Source organism: Etheostoma cragini, chromosome 8, assembly GCF_013103735.1.
Source record: "Etheostoma cragini isolate CJK2018 chromosome 8, CSU_Ecrag_1.0, whole genome shotgun sequence".
Lineage (NCBI taxonomy): Eukaryota > Metazoa > Chordata > Actinopteri > Perciformes > Percidae > Etheostoma > Etheostoma cragini.
Genome location: NC_048414.1, coordinates 2,522,813 through 2,542,457, shown reverse-complemented (window position 1 = coordinate 2,542,457; position 19,645 = coordinate 2,522,813). Strand labels below are relative to the sequence as shown.

The following is a 19,645-nucleotide window of genomic DNA, read 5'->3' as shown; positions in this document are numbered from 1 at the left end:
CCCTGCTGGATTTCAGATATAACGCAGGTTTAAGGAGTTGTCCCCTGCTGGATTTCAGATATAACGCAGGTTTAAGGCACTTCGCTGAAACGGATGTTTGTCCAGTCAATGCTTACTCCCACCAGGTGATGTGCTGTTGGCACCAGTAGCATATTTTGCCCCAGTCACAGTCCAAATTATGAGGTACTAAAGAGCTCTGGGTGCCCACAGACGGCTACATTACAATGTGTTCCTCCATTTCTGATTCAACAAAGGCCCGACATCAAGAGGATCTAAATTGATAAGCTTTAGTGACCTAGCGTCACACAAGTCTCACATTTGAACTTTTGTAAATAGGCAAGTTAAAATACGCACACACCAACAAGTTTAGGAATACCGTAATACAGTAAATTATTCATCAACTTGGTGTACAATGTAAAACTGTTAAACTTGGAGCTCTGAACTTCGTCCCCTCTCCTCCAGTCATCTGTGTTTCGAGAGCTCCAGCTCCAGATCTGGATCCTCCAAGAGAAACAAAGTCATCAAACTGCTCGACATCACCGACATCCAGAAGGTACGTAGAGTCTCTGGTTCTCCTCAAACGTCCTCCCCTGCTTCTTCTTTGTGACTTGTTCCTGTTGCCGCTGCTGTTATCAATCATTTATCCGCCATTACGTTAATTAGAGTTTATCCTTTTGTGTCATTAACTGTCTTTTGCATCAGTAACTGATTCCGATTCATGACAGTAGATTTTATTTCAAATGTGTCTGCTCCGTCCCGAACAGTACAAAGTTCTGTCTGTGCTGCCTGGATCTGGGATGGGCATCTCCATAGCGACACCATCCACACAAAAGGTAAGAGATCAGAGGGATTGGAGAATTAGTTAAATTAGAGTAACACGGAGGCATGCTAACAACAATAAGACCCGGGTCGAGACAGCAGAGTATTCACATTCTTTACTTTGGTCGTGATGTTTGCTGTCCGTGCCGTACACAGGTCTTAATATTCCCACGTCCATTGAACACTACGTCATAATGCCTTTTTCTTTTTTTTGTGTAGTTCTTTCTTTCACTAGTCCAAATATAGTTTTGCTGGACTACGACTACAAATGAGACATCAAACTGATTTTTATTATTCAGCTGCGGGGAAGTGCAAGTTTAGCGATGCTTGGCTTGAAAAAAATTGAATTTAGGGTTTTAATTTTAGACTTAATTCATAATGGTCAAAAAGGTCTTAAATTTGACTTGGTGAAACCTGCAGAAACTCTGATGAAACCTGTTGAATATTTCTAATTAGTCAAAGCGATTATAAACACGTGGGTGTCTGTGCAGATATAATATAACTACTAACAGTGTCTGTAAAATACACGCAGTGGAGTAAAAAGTAAAGTTGCCTAACATCAAACTAAGTAAAGAGAAAGTACCTAGAAGTTGTACTTAAATATATTTCGTTACCTTCTGTTCTGTTGCAGCCGATGGTGTTCGGCGCGATGATCCACAGAGACGAGGCCTTCGACGCCATCTTCGCTCAGTACATGAAGATCGTTGGCATGGCTACAGCCACCGAACCGGAGACATAGTGTCGCCTTCGCACGCACAAACGCTGCACCTTTCTCACTATATTCACCAGTGACGTCGTCACACAGCTGCTGACGTCCGATTGAGCTCCTCTCGCATGATCAGGGTCAGCTGATCGATTTAATATAGAGCTCAACGGTAAGCTTCCAGATGTGAAACTCCCATTTCATTTTCTCCATAAGGATCTTGATTATTATCCGTTATGTCTAAACCATCCAAGATAGACTTACTATGAGCTACGAGATTGTGAAACTGCTCCTGCATAAGCCACAAGTCTGAATCCTATTAAAACTATAGTGCGTAGTTTCTGTAAAGACAACAAATCTGACGTCGCGTCCACATGATACAAGCCTCCCGCAGTTACCGGTAGCCAAGGAGGACACGGAGGATTAAAAAAACATGATGGACTCTTTAGAAGAAGTCATTATCTTTACTGGAATTCATGCAAGTTAAAGTCACCGGACGACACCAATTTCTAAACCCAAAGATCCAGAGAGAGTTGTGTGGAGCTGAGTCTTAATTAGCTCTGTAGCCACTCATTTGGCAACGGCTTAGATGTGACGGACGTTCGTTACTAGAAAACGTACGCACTAAAGCTTTAACCTTGTTTTTCAAAATGTTAATTTTGCTTAATGTTTTATGGTGACTATTAATCTCGTAGCTGGTTGGTTTGGTTCCAGGTTTGAAACTCTTTTGTAGGAGCATTTTCTGAAACATTCATGGAGCAACTGAATGTGAAAATCACTCCCGTCAAAAAGTAGGCAGTGACCGTTGAACTGTTTTTCATCAGCCGATTCTAAGAAATCACAGATTTTATGTCCAAATAAACCGATATCCATTCCAAACACTGTCCTTAACCCTTGTGTTGTCTTCCCGTCCACTAGGAATTTGTTGTCCTTCTGGGTCAAAATTTGAAAATGAATCGTTCTTGACACTTTCGGAAATTTTCATCAATTATACCTGGGAAGAATGTTGTATGGCTTCCACACAACGTGCATGCATCCATGTTATTTTGTGAAAAACCCATATTTATGATATAAAAACTTTAAAAATGGGTCAAATTGGACCCAAGGAAAACACAAGGGTTAAACAGTTTCACAGAAAGGTTCCCCCAAGACAGACCACTTTACGTCTTTTTGAGTGTTAATTTACCATAAATGATCAAATTAATGGCTCGGATTTAAATCTAAAAATAATGGTTAGAAGGGAGCGTTACTGATAATGATAATAATCTCACTTGATAAATTCAGTATAAAGTACATTTCTGTACAAGAGTCATTTCACACTCTGCCAACAGTACTTTCTCTGTATACTACTAATACTATTCTCAAACGCTGATTATTTCCAGTTGTTTCTTCTCTGCTGTTTTGTTATTTATTCTATCCCTGCTACGCTGCAGTCATTGAAGCTCACCACTTCCTGCACAGATGCTTCACATTAAAAGCCTTCCAAGGGCACAATTTCTTTCTTACTTGAAAGGCTTTTAATGTGAAACATCTCCAGGAACACTGATTAAGTGGTGGAAAAAGCGAGATATTTTATACTTTAATTGACTTCCATGCATGCTGTTCAAAGTAATCGCAGTCCACGGCTCTTCTGCCAACAACTCGGGGAGTCTCCCTTTCCCTTTCCTCTCTCCCTTTCCCTGTCCTCTCTCCCTTTCCTCTCTCCCTTTCCTCTCTCCCTATCCTTTCCTCTCTCCCTTTCCCTGTCCTCTCTCCCTTTCCTCTCTCCCTATCCTTTCCTCTCTCCCTTTCCCTTTCCTCTCTCCCTTTCCTCTCCCTTTCCTCTCTCCCTTTCCTCTTTCCCTTTCCTCTTTCCCTTTCCTCTCTCCCTTTCCTCTCTCCCTTTCCCTGTCCTCTCTCCCTTTTCCTCTCTCCCTTTCCTCTCTCCCTTTCCCTTTCCTCTCTCCCTTTCCTCTCTCCCTTTCCTCTTTCCCTTTCCTCTCTCCCCTTTCCTCTCTCCCTTTTCTCTTTCCCTTTCCTCTCTCTCCTTTCCTCTCTCCCTTTCCTCTAGCGCCGTGCAGCCGATGCATTAACTACACTTTATGAAAATGGGCAGATATCGTTATCCGTGCTAGTTACTTTCATTGGAAAAGAGTTGGCTAGACTGGCTGCAACTATCAGTTTTGATGGGTCCTAAAACCAGTTCAAACCCCCAAAATATTAAGTTTAAAATGACGTTAAAGACTGACCTTCCTTACATTCCTAACTGCACCGTTACACTGAGACATATCACACTGGGAAGTCTTCTGCACACGTGTTAGTGCTGAAACTGTTTTCAAAATGCATTCCTCCTAGTTTTTTAAAATAAATAACAATTTTCTTTTCTTACATTATTCAAACAAACTTGTTAAAACATAATTCATTTACATTAGTGTCTTCAGGGAATTGCATTATATAACTCCGTATTCTAACTAGCAGCTACGCCTTACAGTCAGTTACTATTATAGTATGTAGATTTTTTCATGCGGTGGTAAGAGGCTGTTTGTATTATATATGAATGTTGTGAAACATTTAATCTTAACCTCAGCTTAATGTTTTTGTGTTAGCTTAAAGCTAAAGCTAGCGACCCAGAAGCAACCTGTGTTAAAACTCAGTCAAGTAAAGAAAACAGAAGCCACTCTGATATGAAATGTTGACTTTTTGTCCCAAACGTTAGCTTTTCTCTTAGTTTGAAGCTAATCGGCTAAAGCAATTTACAACACAATCACTTGTTTTTTGTTTTTTATTAATCACACTTCAGCTGTCTTTTAGGTTTAGCTTTCATTTAAATCCAATAAGCCAAGAGGCAATGGCTAATATACAGTGTTGACTTTTTGTTGTTTAGCTCCTTGTTATCTAGCTCTAGCTAATGAACGAACACTAAACAGTTGAAAACCCAATGACCTACATTTTATTTCTTTTTAATCACAGTTCAGGTATCTTTTAGGGTAAGCTTTCTTTCAAAGCCAATAAGCTAACAGGCTAAGAAATGGCTAAATATTGACTTTTTCGGTTTAGCTCCTGTTAAACCTGTTTTCTGATCCAAGCTAATCTGCTAAAGCTAAACATGTTAAGGCAAGGCAAGGCAGCTTTATCTGTAGAGCACATTTCAGCAACAGGGCAATTCAAAGTGCTTTACATAAAATCAGTTAAAAAGATAAAACACAAGTACAAACAGTTAAAAAACATAAGCATCAAAAAACGATAAAACACATGAATAGCCAGTTAAACTGTTAAAACGACACCGGGATGTTTTTTTCTTCTCAGTTCAGCTTCTATTTTTACTTCGTAGAGAGCCATGGGTGTCGTAGAATAAAACGACTATATCTGTTCACGCAAGTTAATAATTGTTGCTCTGAAATGGCGATAAATCGGATCTTAATGAGCCGCTTTAGTTTTTGATTTTAACCGAGAAACGTCAATATTCGTTACCCTCGTGTTGTCCTCCCGCCCACTAAGCGACCTTTTGTTTTTCTCGGTCCATAATTAAAAACAACTTTTTCTGCCATTTCCACGATGTTTTTTGTCACTTTAGTTTTTCTTCCTGCACTTTTTTGACATTTTTTTCCCCGTCATTTTTGTCAATTTTTCAACTTTCTTTTACCATTTTTTTAATTTTATTTTTTTACCAAATTTAATAGATAGATGTTTATCGATCCTGAGAAAAATGGGAAATTAATACACCCAAAATTCCAAGAAACAAGTAAACTAATCATTTATTTTACTTGTAAAGAGCGTCGTAGGGAACCATCCACATTATGTTTTTTGGATGTTTTGGTTGATAGAAACCCAAATTTCTGATATAGCTACTTTTAGGACAACAGGAGGGTTAAATCTTCCTTTGACATCAGAAACATGGATGCTTTTTGTCCTGCAGGTTTTTTAATTTGAATGAGGAATGTTAGTCAGCTATGTACACTTCATAATAATGTGTGTGTTCCTGCCGATCACCACCGGTCTCTAACTTTGTATTTATCATGTATTAACTGTCAGTCTGAAGACTGTCCCACCAGCATTTACCCCTTCTTATCGTTTATTATCAAACTCCCCCCATTTCAATGAAAACCTCACAAATTTGACCTTTTGCCCTAAATAGATGAAGTTATCCTTTTTAGTGGGTTAAAAATAAAAATAGTTTCTAAACATGAAATATGCTGCATACATGGAAGCAGTCTGTCAGCAACATATGAATGTTATTGTTGTCAAATTTTTCTAGTTTTTAATTTAGTTTATGATGAAAAAACAGTTTTAACCGTTTTCATTTTTGATTTGAATTATCAGTTGTTAACGCCATGTTGCCTAATTAAAACCTTTTGTTGTACGCGCTTCCCGACTCGCTTGCTTTAGCTCCTGAGCTTCCTCGGTTTGTTTTGTGGTTTCTCAGGTTTCACGTTTATCTCGTAAATGTTGTGAACTTTTCTCTGTCTGCTTGTTTGTGTCTTTCCAAATAATAATTATGTTTTTTTTTTATAAAATGGTGCCATTGTACAAATAGGTGTAATTTTTTTTTAAACGATATGATTTCTTGTTAAAAATGGGATGTTTTTATTGAAATAAAATCAAATGTCAGACACTGGCAATCTCGTGTTGTTGTTGTTGTTGTTTCTGTCTTACTGTGTCTGTTGGTGTCCTTAGAGAATCGGCCGCACGTTGGATTCTTGCTCTGTGGTTTCAGAATAAATCCTACGCCCCTACGCCCTACGAAGCAGCTCAATTGGTTGGGGTTAGGCATTGACCTCGAGAGGTTAAAGGGGCATTCTGGTCAATTACAACACAAAGCTCTGATGTTTCTAAAGTGGAAGTCTGTCAGTAGAGAGAAAAACCAAACCAATCGGTGCTGCCTACACGTGTTATCCTCCTGCTAAAGTTAGCACCCAACAGGGCAAGTTTTAAACTTTTTTTTAGCCTCTTAACTATTGTCAAAATGTCATTGAAAGTGCCCCCCCATGTGCAGTGATTCCTTATGAGTGAACACAGTGAATCTTACTCTATAGATGTGAAAAGAATGCATAAACGTTGTGCTAACTGTGCTGACAGACCGGCCTGTGCGAGCTAGACCGGTCTACTTTTACTGTTTAAATGATTTATATTGACCATTACAATTACTAACAACTTGCATTTTAGGGAACTGCATTTTGTTTTTATGTAGGCTTTCTAAATACGTGAGGGACATCTTAAATCTTAATCTTAAAAAGCCAAAAGCAGGGCAGCTACAGTCCCGTTAGCTCATTAGCGACAGATTCCCCTCACCCTGATATGACCCCTTCTAAATAATCATAAAACTTGAAAGATACAAATTATAAAGCGACCTGTTCCTCAGTGTAAGGCTTTATTATTAATGATAATAAACAATATGTTCTTCATTAACAGACTTATTTACATCAGTTTTATGTCCCGAGTTAAACACAAGCTTTAATTCCTTCAGTTAATTTGCTGACAAACACTCCTGATAACTGCTCGGGGGTCAATCAATGGAAGTTCAGAGTTTGTTTTTGTCATAGAGTTTTACAGCCTTCAGTATCAGCAGGGAGGGTTTTATTATCACACACCGTAACAGACATGTTCCTGTTTTTATCACCTGCTGCTTCTCTCTCTAGTTTTATACGCCTTGATTCATTGTCAGCCCTTAACAACCAACACACAACCAGTAAATAGTCAACTGAAAACATCAGTAACTGCCACTTTCCAGTGGCCACTTTAACTACATGGAGAGTTGATTCTTTCTTCTATTACATCTGCAAAACATCTGTATGCCTACGCACTAGTGTACGGTGCGGAAAGCTAGGATGGCACGCCTTAACACACAAGTACGTTAGTAAGTTTAAAATACATGTCTGATTGCAGTGAGCAAAAATCAATAACAGAAACCTTGGATGATAACTGCAATGCTACTAAGGACCACTAGGGGTCCCCAGAAACGTATTTTCACTACACTGTTTTTGAGTAGGCTCAACTCATTTTTTTTACATGAACAAACATATTATAATATCTTTAATCAGGTTACACTGTATTATTGGCACTGTAAAGTATTTACATAAAGGATAACAGGATAATTTTATTTAAAATCCAAACCTTTAAACATCCGAGGCAAAGCTTCTGAATTCCAGATTCCTAATTACTTGACCTTAAAAAAAAAAATGTTTTGCATAAGGTGCATTCAGCCTGTCACTGGTCCTCTGTGATGGACTGATAAGGCAGAGTGTTACAACCATAGATAGATATGTTTTGTATCTATGGTTACAAGATTTCTGATAATTAATCATTAGATTTAATTGAGGGTGGTTCCCGCTATGTACTCGTCGTTCCCTTTGGCGCTGTTTCAGAGGTCAGAGGTCAACACGTCGTCATCCTCGGAGTCCTCTGCTGGATCTTCCATCTTCACCCCGAGTCCACTGTCCAGATCGGCATCATTAAAGACAACATTTGGGGTTTTTATCCGCTGGATGCCGTCTCCGTTATCTTCTCTGTCGGTGGATGACTGCTCGTCGTCGTCGTCGTCCTCGCTGTCTTCCTCTCTGCTGTCCGGGATAATCACCACTTCCTCCTTGGCGTTGGGGTCGATGTCCTCCTTAAACCAGACCGACTTGTACCCGTCATCCACGCGTCGCTCCTTGGTCAGGATGGGTTTCACCTCCTTCTCGCTGTCGGTGTTGTCCGATCCATCGTGGCTGGTGTCATCACGCAGGAGGGCATGTAGGGGCACCGAAGACTTCGCGATGGCCTCATCGAGCGCGAGGTCCCCTGCAACTCGGCTAGCCACCGCGCTTTCCCTCGCTGGACTGCCGGAGCTGGTGCTGCCTCCGTCTTCATCGTCCTGGAAGGCCTCATTGGTGTACTGGATGCCCTCCTTCTGACCGCCCGAACCTTGACCCAACTGTGGAGGCACAACACATTCAGTTAAAATCTAGATCACAACTCACCAAATAGCGATGCTTGGTCAACGGCCCTATGCGCTTCAAACTATGACGCTCTATGTACCCTGTCAGTTTCGGACGTGTCAGAGACGGTCCGTTTAAGCTAGTTGTATGGATATCATTACAAAATAAACTTCTAACGTAGCTTCATTTAGTTTTTGTTGCTTCATTATGTTCATGCATCAGAACAACTTCTTTCAACTAGAAAAAGATTAAACTGAAGGACGTTTTATGAACGCTGTTAGTTGATTCTTTGTATAGACATTCACAGGAAACAAACGCTGTTGTTTTGCTTGGTAGCATCAAAATGGCGCCATAGAGAGCTTCACCTAGAGAGGAGAAGTTTACCTCTTTGGTTATCATGGAACCCACGAAACCTCTAGGCAAGACCCGCCCTTCAATAGTATCCACACACTACTATTGGCCAAAGGTCCATGCTTATAACGTAACTCGATTTGACTTAATTTTTGAAAGGGATTCAGATTTCTTCAAATTTTGCCTCAAAGATGGTCCTAGGGAAATAGCAGGACTCATTCCCTGGGAGCCCTTTATATCCGCAGAAATATTCATGGAAATCAGAATGGATATCTGTCTCTCAACCAAATTGTTGGACAGCCAGATGAATACCTAGATGGTTGAAGATCGCAGCAACACATTTTCTGTTACTTTCCCTCACTCCGAGCACTTTGACAACCTTTTGAACTTACATTGCTTTGGAACATGCTGGCTTCATAGATCTTTTTCCAGTCGGCTTTCCCTCTATGAATGCGAACAGCGAGCACCACGATGACCACCAGACAGACGAACAGCAGGACACCCAGGGTGGCACCGAGCGCCGCCATGTCCACCACTCCGTAGCCACCTGACGGTGCAACCACTGCAGGAACAAAGGTCACTGATTACAGGTGTCACCAAGAAACAGCTCAGTCAGAATCCAATGGTCAGAATCCAACTTGGTGGTCAATCTTAAATGGGACTTCAGTCTAAATTGTTATAACCCTGGGTCCTTTTGTTTTGATGTGTCAGATGTCTTTCCTCAGAGTGTGTCTGTAAGTCTGATGAGAAAAAGGTGGTCCATTCGAAGGGATTACTAGTCCTGCATTGCCAGACCTTCCTCCACAGTGCTGCGGAGGAAGGTCTGACTAGTCCACACAATATTCCTGGTTTATTGGCATTTCTTTAAACCAATCACAATCTTCTTGGGCTAAGCTGCAAAATAGCTTCGGGAAGGAACTTGTTTTGGTGGAACGTGTACCTTAAAAAGTTGTTTTGTCGGGGATAAGACAACTCAGATTGGACAGATAGTCTAGCTAGCTGTCTCTTGATTGGACCAACAGAAGACATCCGTCCAACAGGCAACCTTCCCTCCTTCACTTCTACCTCTTCCAACAATAAAACAGCATCTAGTTGTGTGTGTTGTCATGAAAAATCTTCTGTAAGTAGCATAATCATAGGCAAACCATTTGAGAAGTTATTTTGAAGAAAAAATTGCAGCTCAGAAGTCCCTTTTGTCTTGTTTTTTATTTGGGAGCTCAGATTATATACTTATCATTTATACCTTTAGTTTTTGTTACAGAAGTGTAGGCTAACTTCTGGTTGTTGTTTTGGGCATTTCTCAACACTGAAGCTTTCAATGAAGTGCTGTTTGAAATGTATAAATACTGTGTAGCTGGCCTTGTTTGGAGAGTGGGGAGAGTGGGGCGTCACAGAGCATCTAAAAACGAATTAATTTGAGGAAAGAGTAGCAAATTGTAGATTGGGACTGAACAATTAATTCCAGTGACAATCAAGATGCCACTCGTTGCTATGCAACCACTACCTGTCAACAAGTCGTCATTCCTGACCTGACAGGCTTTTTTTTAATGACTTTTTAATTACTAATTTTCTACATACTATACTACTAACTACTATACTATAACTATAACTATACTAACTTTTTATCACAAACTGACAATAACTTGGTTTGACTTTTTAATCATTTTGTTTGACTTTTTTAAATTACTTTTATGACGACATACTATACTATGACTTTTTATGACTTTATTATTAGTTTAAAATACTTTCTTTTTACCTTTTAATGACTTTTGTAATGACTTTTTACGTATTTTAATGACTTTTATGACTTTTTCATGACTTTGTACAACTTTGTTTTGACTCTTATGACTTTTTATTTCTATTTAATGACTTTTAAATGACTTTTTTTGTCTTACTTTTGTGTGATTTTTTACAACTTTCATGATTTTTTTAATGTTATACTATAGTATGACTTTTTATGACATTTTTATGGCATACTAAATTATGAAAAAAGCTTCTAAGGAAAGCCAAAACTATTTCAGACAAACTTGATATTGGCTCAGAAGGAATGTAACAGATAATTATTAGGTCTCTACTTCAGAGTAGGATATTGCTTTGGGTTATTGTGTTGCTTTTACACCCAAATGACAGTTTTCCACATATGTTTTCCAAACTATCTCCCTGTAGAAAAGCACTAAACTAAACCTGAGAGATTGAGGCAAAATAGGCTAAATGACCATCTACAGCAGGCTCAATACAAAGTCTCTTTACATGTCAGAGTTTTTGTTTTTGAGGTGCTGTTCTGGAGTACAGAAGAGTTTCAGGTCGGTCTGTTTGAATCTGTTAGCACTTTTTCAGTCGTGATGCTGTCAGTAAACAACAAAGCAGAGCTCTGTGGTTGGTCGCTTTGTCAACAACAAGACGCTTTTCTGGTAAAAGCCAGCAGCTCTTGAACATAATGTGAACTTGACTTAGATGTGGACTCTTTCATCGTCTGGGAATATTAATATTTGATATGACTGAAGGTTTGGAGAGAAAAGAGTGACCACCTGGGTGAGCTGTGGAGACGCTTCCTTCACTGGTCAAACTAGGATCAGTGGTGGAGACGATGCTTTCACTGGTCAAACTAGGATCAGTGATGGAGACGCTTCCTTCACTGGTCAAACTAGGATCAGTGGTGGAGACGCTTCCTTCACTGGTCATACTAGGATCAGTGGTGGAGACGATGCTGGTCGTACCGAAGTCGGTGGTGGATTCCCCTGTTGACGTCGTTACCGTAATGTCTGTAGTGCTCTCAGGCAAACTGGTGGTGGTGAGACCTGGGAGGAGAGTACACTTTTTGAAGCTTATGGTTTCAAGTCATGTATGTATGTATGTTTTCATCTGAATTTATAGATGCATCACACTGGAGTGGATGCAAAGCACTCAAGATGGTTGATATATGGGTGCCATGTCATTTCTCCGACCCTCCATTGTTCCGACTTCTGAATAACTTGAAAAATTCCCGTTGGTCCTACAGCCCACTAGTCCGACATCCCTTATAGAAAAATAAACCCTCTGCTCTGACATCACATTGGTCCGACCGTATAGCTGAGCTTTTGTGGATCAACTCCCATAGTCTAAAATCTGAATTAACAATAACAAGCGTAATTACTTTTCTATAGTTTATCAACACATTTAAATGTTCATGTAGCCTAATCCACACAATTTCTGCACCAGTTTGAAATTTAATGTCCCAAATTCCCTGTAACGTAACCTTATTTGTACAGGTCCTATCCCCTGACCAATGACCTATCCTAACCCAAACCACTCAAGGTCAAATGCCTAACCCCGACCAATTAGTTATCCTAACACTTACCACTCGGGGTCAAATGCCTAACCCTGACCAATTAGCTATCCTAACACTTACCACTCAGGGTCAAATGCCTAACCCCCACCAATTAGCTATCCTAACCCTTACCACTCGGGGTCAAATGCCTAACCCCGACCAATTAGCTATCCTAACACTTACCACTCGGGGTCAAATGCCTAACCCCGACCAATTAGCTATCCTAACCTATGTAAAAAGCCTATATGGTCAAAAAAATGGGATGTTGGAGTGGAGGGTTTATTATTTGAAACAAAGGGATGTCCGGTCAGTGGGCTGTGGGACCAAAGGGAATATTTTGGGTTATTGAGAGGTCGGAACAATGGGGCGATGAATGACGCCCCTGGCCTGATCTAATCAGGAACTTCAGATGTTTAGTTTTTCTGTTAATTTGTCCTGTCTGTAAATGTTCATGAAATGGAATCATAAAGCTTCAGGAAATGCACCAATCTTTCACACAAGTTGAAAAATGTTCAACTCATGCAGATGTGTCTCCACGTCTACTTAAACCACCTGGAGCAAACCAGCTTTGGGTCACATGTGTTTAAAACCTTTCTTTTTAGTGAACTCTGTGTACACAAACAATGTTCTCAATGCTGGAGTTCAAGGGTGGAGACCCTGGTGATACTTGGAGCAAAGTGTTAGTGTTTTAAAATTAACAATTTTGATGCTAGCATAGTAGCGCTCTCAAATTCAAAACGCAATTTGACCGAAAAACGAGAATACTGTGAATCTTAAAATAAATCTGTTTTAAACGAAGGTTTTGACTCGGGTACATTCACAAAAAGACCCCAGGTTGCATTTTGGCGAGAGTTACGCTTTAACCAAGCAAGATACTAGTTGCTCCTCTAGTTGTAACCTCTGATATATAGCAACTGTAAGTCGAATTGGATAAAAGTGTCAGCTAACTGACATGTAATTTAATGTTATTGGAGCTGCCAATCAAACACTGTGTTGTAAATGCTCTAAAGTCTTTGACTACATCCAAGTGAACTCTGTTGGTGCTTTTGTGTGACATGAGGGCAGACCAACCACAGGACTGTGCTACATTGAATGCATGACACAAAATAAAAACACATCTAATCCCGGTTGACAGGAAAAAATCAGCCTCTGTTTCCCACACTCCCAACAAGACTAACCAGTGTTATAAATGTTCATTTCTGCTTGTAAATTTCCTGAATTAATAAAAAGGTTCCTGGAAAAGTTCTGTGGCAGAATTCATTTGCATATTACTAAAAGCTCTTCATTCTGACACTCATGTTGGCATGTATTTAGGGTCATGCAGTACATTGGTGGATCATCGTTTTGAGCCAAAGATGAAGCAGAGCCAGACTGGTTTTGTTGACTACTTTTCAATATTTAGCAATCCTACCTGATGTCACCTCCACTGAGAGCCGAGCTGTAGCCGATTCATCGTTAGACGTGTCCATCGCCACCACCTGGAAGTAGGAAGTTAAAGTTGAGCGCTTAAGAGGAAGATTACCAATGAATTAGTCACTTAAAACTTTGACTATAGGTTTGTTAAACTCACTTGCAGAGATAATGTGGCCTCTGGGAGATCCTTTGTCATGAACAGATAGCCGTCAATAATGGAGAAATCACTGTTCCCATCAACGTAGTAAGTGATGTGGGGATTAAGACCCTTTTTGGACAGAAAGGATCAGGTTTGTGACTTGCATCAGGCAGATGTAAAAGACTGCCTCAGTCATCAAACACTCAAACGTGACACAATGAATATTCAGGGTAACAATAGCCCATGAGGTATTTATGGAATTAAGAGTGTTTACTAAAAAATGTGATGCAAAATAGTCTGCTCCACACCTTTAAATCACTGCCTACATCTGAAATTTCCATTTGAAAACCATAAATCTTTAACATTTGCAAATGTATTCAGAGAAAATACGAAAGCACGTAATGTTTCCCAATAAATTAGAAATTTTCTCTTCTAACAACTCGATGTCTGAAGTCAAGTTGCCATAAAAATTTACCAAAAACTGTATGAAAAAACCCTAAACACAATTACAGAAGAAGACGACAACGAGATAGCGTCTTTAAAAGAACTCCAGCAAAGATACCCCATGGCTAAAGATTGCAGTTTTCAAGCCGTGCCAATGGATTTAAACTGTGCACACTTCCTGTCTCCTGAATGAGGTGTGGGTTGGATTGAAAAGTGTAGTGAACGTTGTGTGGTTGGCTGGAAAGTTATGGAAGTGTGTAGCATTTCATACTATTGGCGAGGCGTGTAATACACAACTTTTAGTCATAGCGAGTCTTTGCTCAAATCTCAAACAAATGAAATTGGTGTGAAAAAGAAGATGGAGATTTCTATTTGTTTCATGTATTTTTTGTGAGGAAGGTTCACATGGATCTAGTCCTGCATTGCCAGACCTTCCTCCACAGCGCTGCGTAGGAAGGTCCGGCTAGTCCACACAGTATTCCTGTATGGGAGAAAAACCTGATCTGGTTTATTGGCATATCTTCAAACCAATAACAATCTTCTTGGGCGCTGCTAAGCACCAGACGGAGCCACTGTGCTGCTGCAAGACAACCTCAGGAAGGAACTTGTTTTGGTGGAACGTGTACGTTAAAAAGTTTGGACAGATAGTCTAGCTAGCTGTCTGGATTTACCCTGCAGAGATCTGAGGAGCTGTCAACCATGGTCCTCAGAAACCCACCAAAGTTTAAAGTTACAACACAAAAAAACGGAAGGTTAAAGACAAACGTCCTAAAAGACATCTGAAGGAATTTCCTGCTGCACCTGAACAATCCAATATAGACAATAGAATTCAGACGATATAGACTAACATGGATCATTTGTGGTCTTATTTGACTTTTAACGACACTACAACTTTTCTATCTTACCCAAGGTTTTCACTTATTTTATACACAAAATTGAAAATTGAAAATGCAAAGATAAAACAGGTACATGGGAACCCATATTGAGCTGGTAGAAGTGTACAGAGTCTGGACTCAGAGCTTTACCCCAGTGGCGGTGTAGTCATCATCCGTGGCAAGGATCCGCAGCGGCTGGTCCTTGTTGTTTGGGTCCATTGCCATGATGCCCACTGCGGTGATGACACCTTCATACTGAGGACTTTGAAACTTCGGAGGGTGGAGACTCTTCACCTGCACATTGACTGTGACGCTGGTGGTGGCAAACTGATAACTATTCGTCCTCTGAGCAGCCTGGGAGAGACAAGCAGGACTGTAACCACAGTTTTAGAAATAGCCTGTTTAAGACAGACGTCCAACTCCACCTAACTAACACATCTCTGAACTTCTGTAAATCTTTCAATGAATGACTAACGTATGTATTTATTTAATTGGATGTTTTGTTTCTTCAAACTTCCAAGTGTGCACTTACTACTGAACTTCATGTGAAAAAGCAATCCCAAATTAAGTATGTCAGAAAATGATGGGGGGGGGGGGGGGGGGGGGATGTTGATCAGTGTTTCCCAAAGCCCAAGATGACGTCCTCAAATGTCTTGTTTTGTTCACAACTCAAAGATATTCAGATTGCTCTCACAGAGGAGAGAAGAAACTAGAAAATATTTACCTTAGAAAAGCTGGAATTGGAGAATTTAAAATTACTCAAACTGAATAATGGTTTAACAAAATAGTTGCTGATTAAATTAGTAGTTGACAACTAATCAATTAATATTTGGTGCTGTAATCTCCTTTTCATGTCATTATAAAACCTTCCAAACTTCCAGAAATAAGACTAAGGACGACATGATGTTAAAGTCTTCAGTGGTTGTGTATGGCTCTGGGAAAAAAATATGGAGACACCATCATTTGAACAAATCAAATAAAAAACAAGCCAATGTTTTGTCTTTACCAGCACTGTCAGACTGATCGTCCCCAAAACATCGGTCGGCTTCAGCATGGTGATGTTCCCCGTGTTTGGGTTGATCGCAAACAGACCGCCAGCATCTCCTAAAGCACAGACACACTGAGCTGCTTCAACCTGCCAATCATCAACAATGTACATGTCTGGGGACTATGGAGTGTTGTTTATTGCAATACGATGCTTACCATTCAAGAATGAGTACGTCAGTGCTTCATTTATCCCTGAGTCTCCGTCGACGGCGTACAGCGGTCCTGGTTTCAGAGGTAATACTCCCGTCTGCAGAGGAGAAAACACTTCATCATCGTCTCGTGTCTGGCACAGAAGTGAAAGTAGTCCTTTAGCACGAGCACAGCGGCCTTCAGAGGCTGCTTTAAGGCTTCAGCCTGCTTCAAACTAATTACACACAGCGTCTGAATGAAACCTCTGCTCTGATGGCAGATTTGGCTGCACCCATAATATCTGTCTGAAACTGACAATCCAGCAATCATGCATAGGCTACTTAACGTGTTTTGTCAGGTGTGTGGAGGTGTGGAAGAAAGGGTTTGTCTCTTTAAGCTCTCTTGTTTTCATCCTTCACACAAGTAGTTCTGTTGCTTTTCATATGTTTAACCAAGTGCAACAGCATGGAAAGGGTTTGAGGAGAATCACAGGGTTTCTGTCACTTCTGTTCAGCCTGAAGGCCGCTAGAATCGTCGGGAGACTCTCCGACTTCAGACTCGCTGATTGGCTCATTGTCTCATGGTCTCATGGTCTCATGGATCAAATTATGCCGTTCAGCCAACATCACATTGTTTCTCTCCATCTACGGTTGTCCCCGGGCAGTTCACAATCAGCGCTTGACTTTCCTTTGGACTTTTCAGGTAAAGTGTCTCACCTCTTGTTCGTTTAAGACTACCGCGGTGGTGTAGCCGTCGCTCTGGCAGATCACAGCCCCCCCGACATCGTGCTTGTTGCAGGGCTGGAACCACGGCGGCCTGTTGTCCACGTCCAAGATGGTGATCATGATGGTGGTGCTGGCAGTGAATGACGCTCTGCTACTGGCCGGTGCCAATGGTGTGTCCTTAGAGAGAAAGAAAAAAACACACAACCTGATTATCTCAGTACAACGTAGATCCACCGATGTCTGAGAAACTGGAATAAAATAGTCTCTCATGGTTCAGCTGTTGAGGGACTCATGAGTCTGTCAGGTCCGAACATTTTTAAAGCTGCATAAGAATAAACCACCCTTTCATTTTTAAAGAGATTGAAGGCCCTGCCCATGAACGCTAGTTTTTAGTGTTACCCATGATTTTTACATTGTAAATGTTTGATTTTTACATGACTTACATTGTCTTTTGAAGAAAATGTAAGTCATTTTTTTTTAATTAAGATTGAAAAAGGAAATTAGTGTTTAGAAGCAGCAGTGAGCAGCACTCACCTGAGCAAATAATATCAGTTGGACATTTTTGACTTTGTCGTAGTCGAGAGGCGTCTCAACGAGGAGATCCGGGTTGGTAGGCGATCTTAGTTTAAAACCTTTCTGCAGAAATCAAACAAAACAAACACAAAAAAACTCTTTAGATCGGCCTCTTTGGCAGTCACCCCCCTTCTTTGAGTCATCATATCTGTACTTGAGATCAAACTACTTTCTCATCTAATTTGGTGGAAGACAAACAACGAGGAAAAACAAACACAAGGTCTTACTGATTCAGGCGTCAGTTTGTAGTAGATTGTGAGGCCGTCTAAGTCTGTGGCAGGGAAGCGGCCCACGGATGTGTCTACAGGCGACAGCTGGGACAAAAACAGTAAGTGGGATGCAACATTAACACGAATTACGGGTAGGAATATTTTTACTGAACAAATCACTGAAGCAACCCTCAATTAGATGTTGTTTGGAAACGTCTCTGATGCTACCATCATCAAAAGACTTAACTAAACAAACAATGTTTTTATTCATACTCTACGGGGCCAAAAGTATGTTTTTACATGATATATATATAGAATCATGGGCATTAATAAGCTCTAGTTGATGAATGTTGGAGCCATTTCATTGGTTGACCAGCGTGGGATGCTGAAGGCGTACAAGTTTATTTAAATGTGGCCTAATTGGTTCAGGTGTGTTGCGCACAGCAAGGTCACAGCTTTTTGAACGTAGTTAAGTGTAGGATAAGGATTAAAAGGAGACCAGTTATTATGTTATGATACTGTATGTTATTATGTACAGGCAGGATCTTTCACATCAAACTGGACAACCAAAAAACAAAAGAAAAGAAAGATGGAAGCACACTAGTGACTGAAAAATAAGAACATGGGGTTTGCATACTACTGTAATTCATGAGAAACTTGGATGGAGGAAAAGGAATCAATTAAAACAACATGTAGTCCTTGTCAGGTCTTAACAATAAATCTTGTATATTTAAAGGTATTTCTTACCTCATTGACATTCACAGGGTAGGTGTTCTGATCAAAGACGGGCGGGTTATCATTCAGATTGTCCACAATTACAATCATAATTAGTTCCAGCTGGAAACAAGGAGACATAACTTTGAGCACTCTTCACTTTTGATCTCATACTATTGTTGCTTGTTTACTACAACTTGAAAATGATGTATAACTTTTCTGACATCTAGATCTGTATCTTAGAGTTACACGTAAAGCCCCTGGAGGACCTTCCCATGCACCATTTATAACCTCTGCCACAATGAATTATCTCCTCAAGAACCTAAAGAACACTTGGTGGATCCGTTCAAGAACCTGTGCAGGTTCCTCAGGCATCTGTGAAACTTTATCAAGAACCTTTAAAACGTTCTCAAGTTCCCAGAGAACCTCATCAAGAGCTTGTTCAACCATCTGAAGAATACGTATAAACTCTTCGAACACTGTTTGCGATGTCCTCAAGAACCTGAATACGCTCCTCGAGAATCTGTACAACCTTCTCACAAAGCTGTTGAAGAACAACATCGGTGCAGAATGATGCTACGGGTTAATAACACACGTGTTTGACAGTTCTCTGGGAAATGTCTTCATACTAATCAAATGTGACCCGTTTTATCGCAAACTGCTAGTTAGCTTATAACGCTAGTCAGTGAGTCATGGGTAAAGTAAAAAAGAAATCGCAATTTTCTACACCACTGACAAGGGTCAAAATAGCAGGTCTGATCCTAGAAATGCTCCTGCTTTAAATGCACCATTAGTTAAAAATTAAAAGGTGAAATTAGTGCAGTATAATGCATCATGTTTAGTGTATGGAAACCGATTTACCTGGGAATCTGCAGCCTTGCAGATGATATTGACTTCATGAGTGTTGGCAGTCTGTAAACAAGACAAATGTTATGCTCAACAGTCAAGTATTTGTTTCAGACTTCAGACTTCAGAACTGAGACGTAGGTTTGGATCTGGTTGACACCATTAGTTCTACAGTACCTCATAATCCAACACCCTTGCAGCTGTCAGATTGTTCCCTTCGAGACGGAAAGGGTTGTCAGGGTTTGCAGGAGGTTTAAACTCCAGGGTCACCCCTGGTTCGACTGCGATCGTCTGGACGACTTCACCCACTGTGTTGTTTTCAGGAAAGTTCACCGTTAAAGGAGCAGAACAGACTGGTGGGAGAGAAGAAGAAACGGATTAGGAAAGGGATCATCAGTGTGAGCTCTGTGAGTCCAGTCCAGTTGGAGTGCAAGCTTGAAAGTCATAGCATACAT

The 19,645-nt window shown here is 40.4% G+C and overlaps 2 protein-coding genes across 3 annotated transcripts in view; one reads left to right on the top strand and one right to left on the bottom strand.

Annotated features, from left to right (window-relative positions):
- Positions 1-1,792, top strand: part of LOC117949716 (GRAM domain-containing protein 4-like) — a 14,387-nt gene extending 12,595 nt beyond the window's left edge. Inside the window, exons 17-19 of the mRNA XM_034880235.1 lie at positions 463-553; positions 765-833; positions 1,451-1,792. Coding sequence (XP_034736126.1) covers positions 463-553; positions 765-833; positions 1,451-1,558 — 268 coding nt within the window. The 3' untranslated portion in view covers positions 1,559-1,792. The remainder of the gene's footprint in view (positions 1-462; positions 554-764; positions 834-1,450) is intronic.
- Positions 1,793-7,404: 5,612 nt separating this feature from the next.
- Positions 7,405-18,489, bottom strand: cdhr5b (cadherin-related family member 5b). Of its 2 annotated transcripts, XM_034880231.1 has the most exons (13): positions 18,378-18,489; positions 17,649-17,735; positions 17,383-17,484; positions 16,840-17,025; positions 16,151-16,241; positions 15,954-16,051; positions 15,098-15,301; positions 13,647-13,757; positions 13,488-13,554; positions 11,298-11,567; positions 9,162-9,316; positions 8,305-8,414; positions 7,405-8,268 (listed from the first exon to the last, which is right to left on the bottom strand). In XM_034880231.1, the coding sequence occupies exons 1-13, from the start codon at positions 18,483-18,485 to the stop codon at positions 7,860-7,862; spliced, it is 1,998 nt and encodes a 665-aa protein (XP_034736122.1). In that variant the 5' UTR covers positions 18,486-18,489; the 3' UTR covers positions 7,405-7,859. The 2 variants fall into 2 exon arrangements, with proteins under 2 accessions (XP_034736122.1, XP_034736123.1); XM_034880232.1 differs by lacking the exon at positions 11,298-11,567 and having other exon boundaries at positions 18,378-18,488.
- Positions 18,490-19,645: the final 1,156 nt, after the last annotated feature.

What these genes read in the sequence shown, in the direction of transcription:
- cdhr5b (XM_034880231.1), bottom strand. Translation starts at nt 18,485, where the DNA reads ATGTCTCCTTGTTTCCAGCTGGAACTAATTATGATTGTAATTGTGGAC. An exon ending in CGTCTCCACAGCTCACCCAG is followed by an intron (nt 9,317 to 11,297) that starts GTGGTCACTCTT and finishes TTGCACCGTCAG; the next exon opens with GTGGCTACGGAGTGGTGGAC. An exon ending in CCAGCATGTTCCAAAGCAAT is followed by an intron (nt 8,415 to 9,161) that starts GTAAGTTCAAAA and finishes GTGCCTCCACAG; the next exon opens with TTGGGTCAAGGTTCGGGCGG.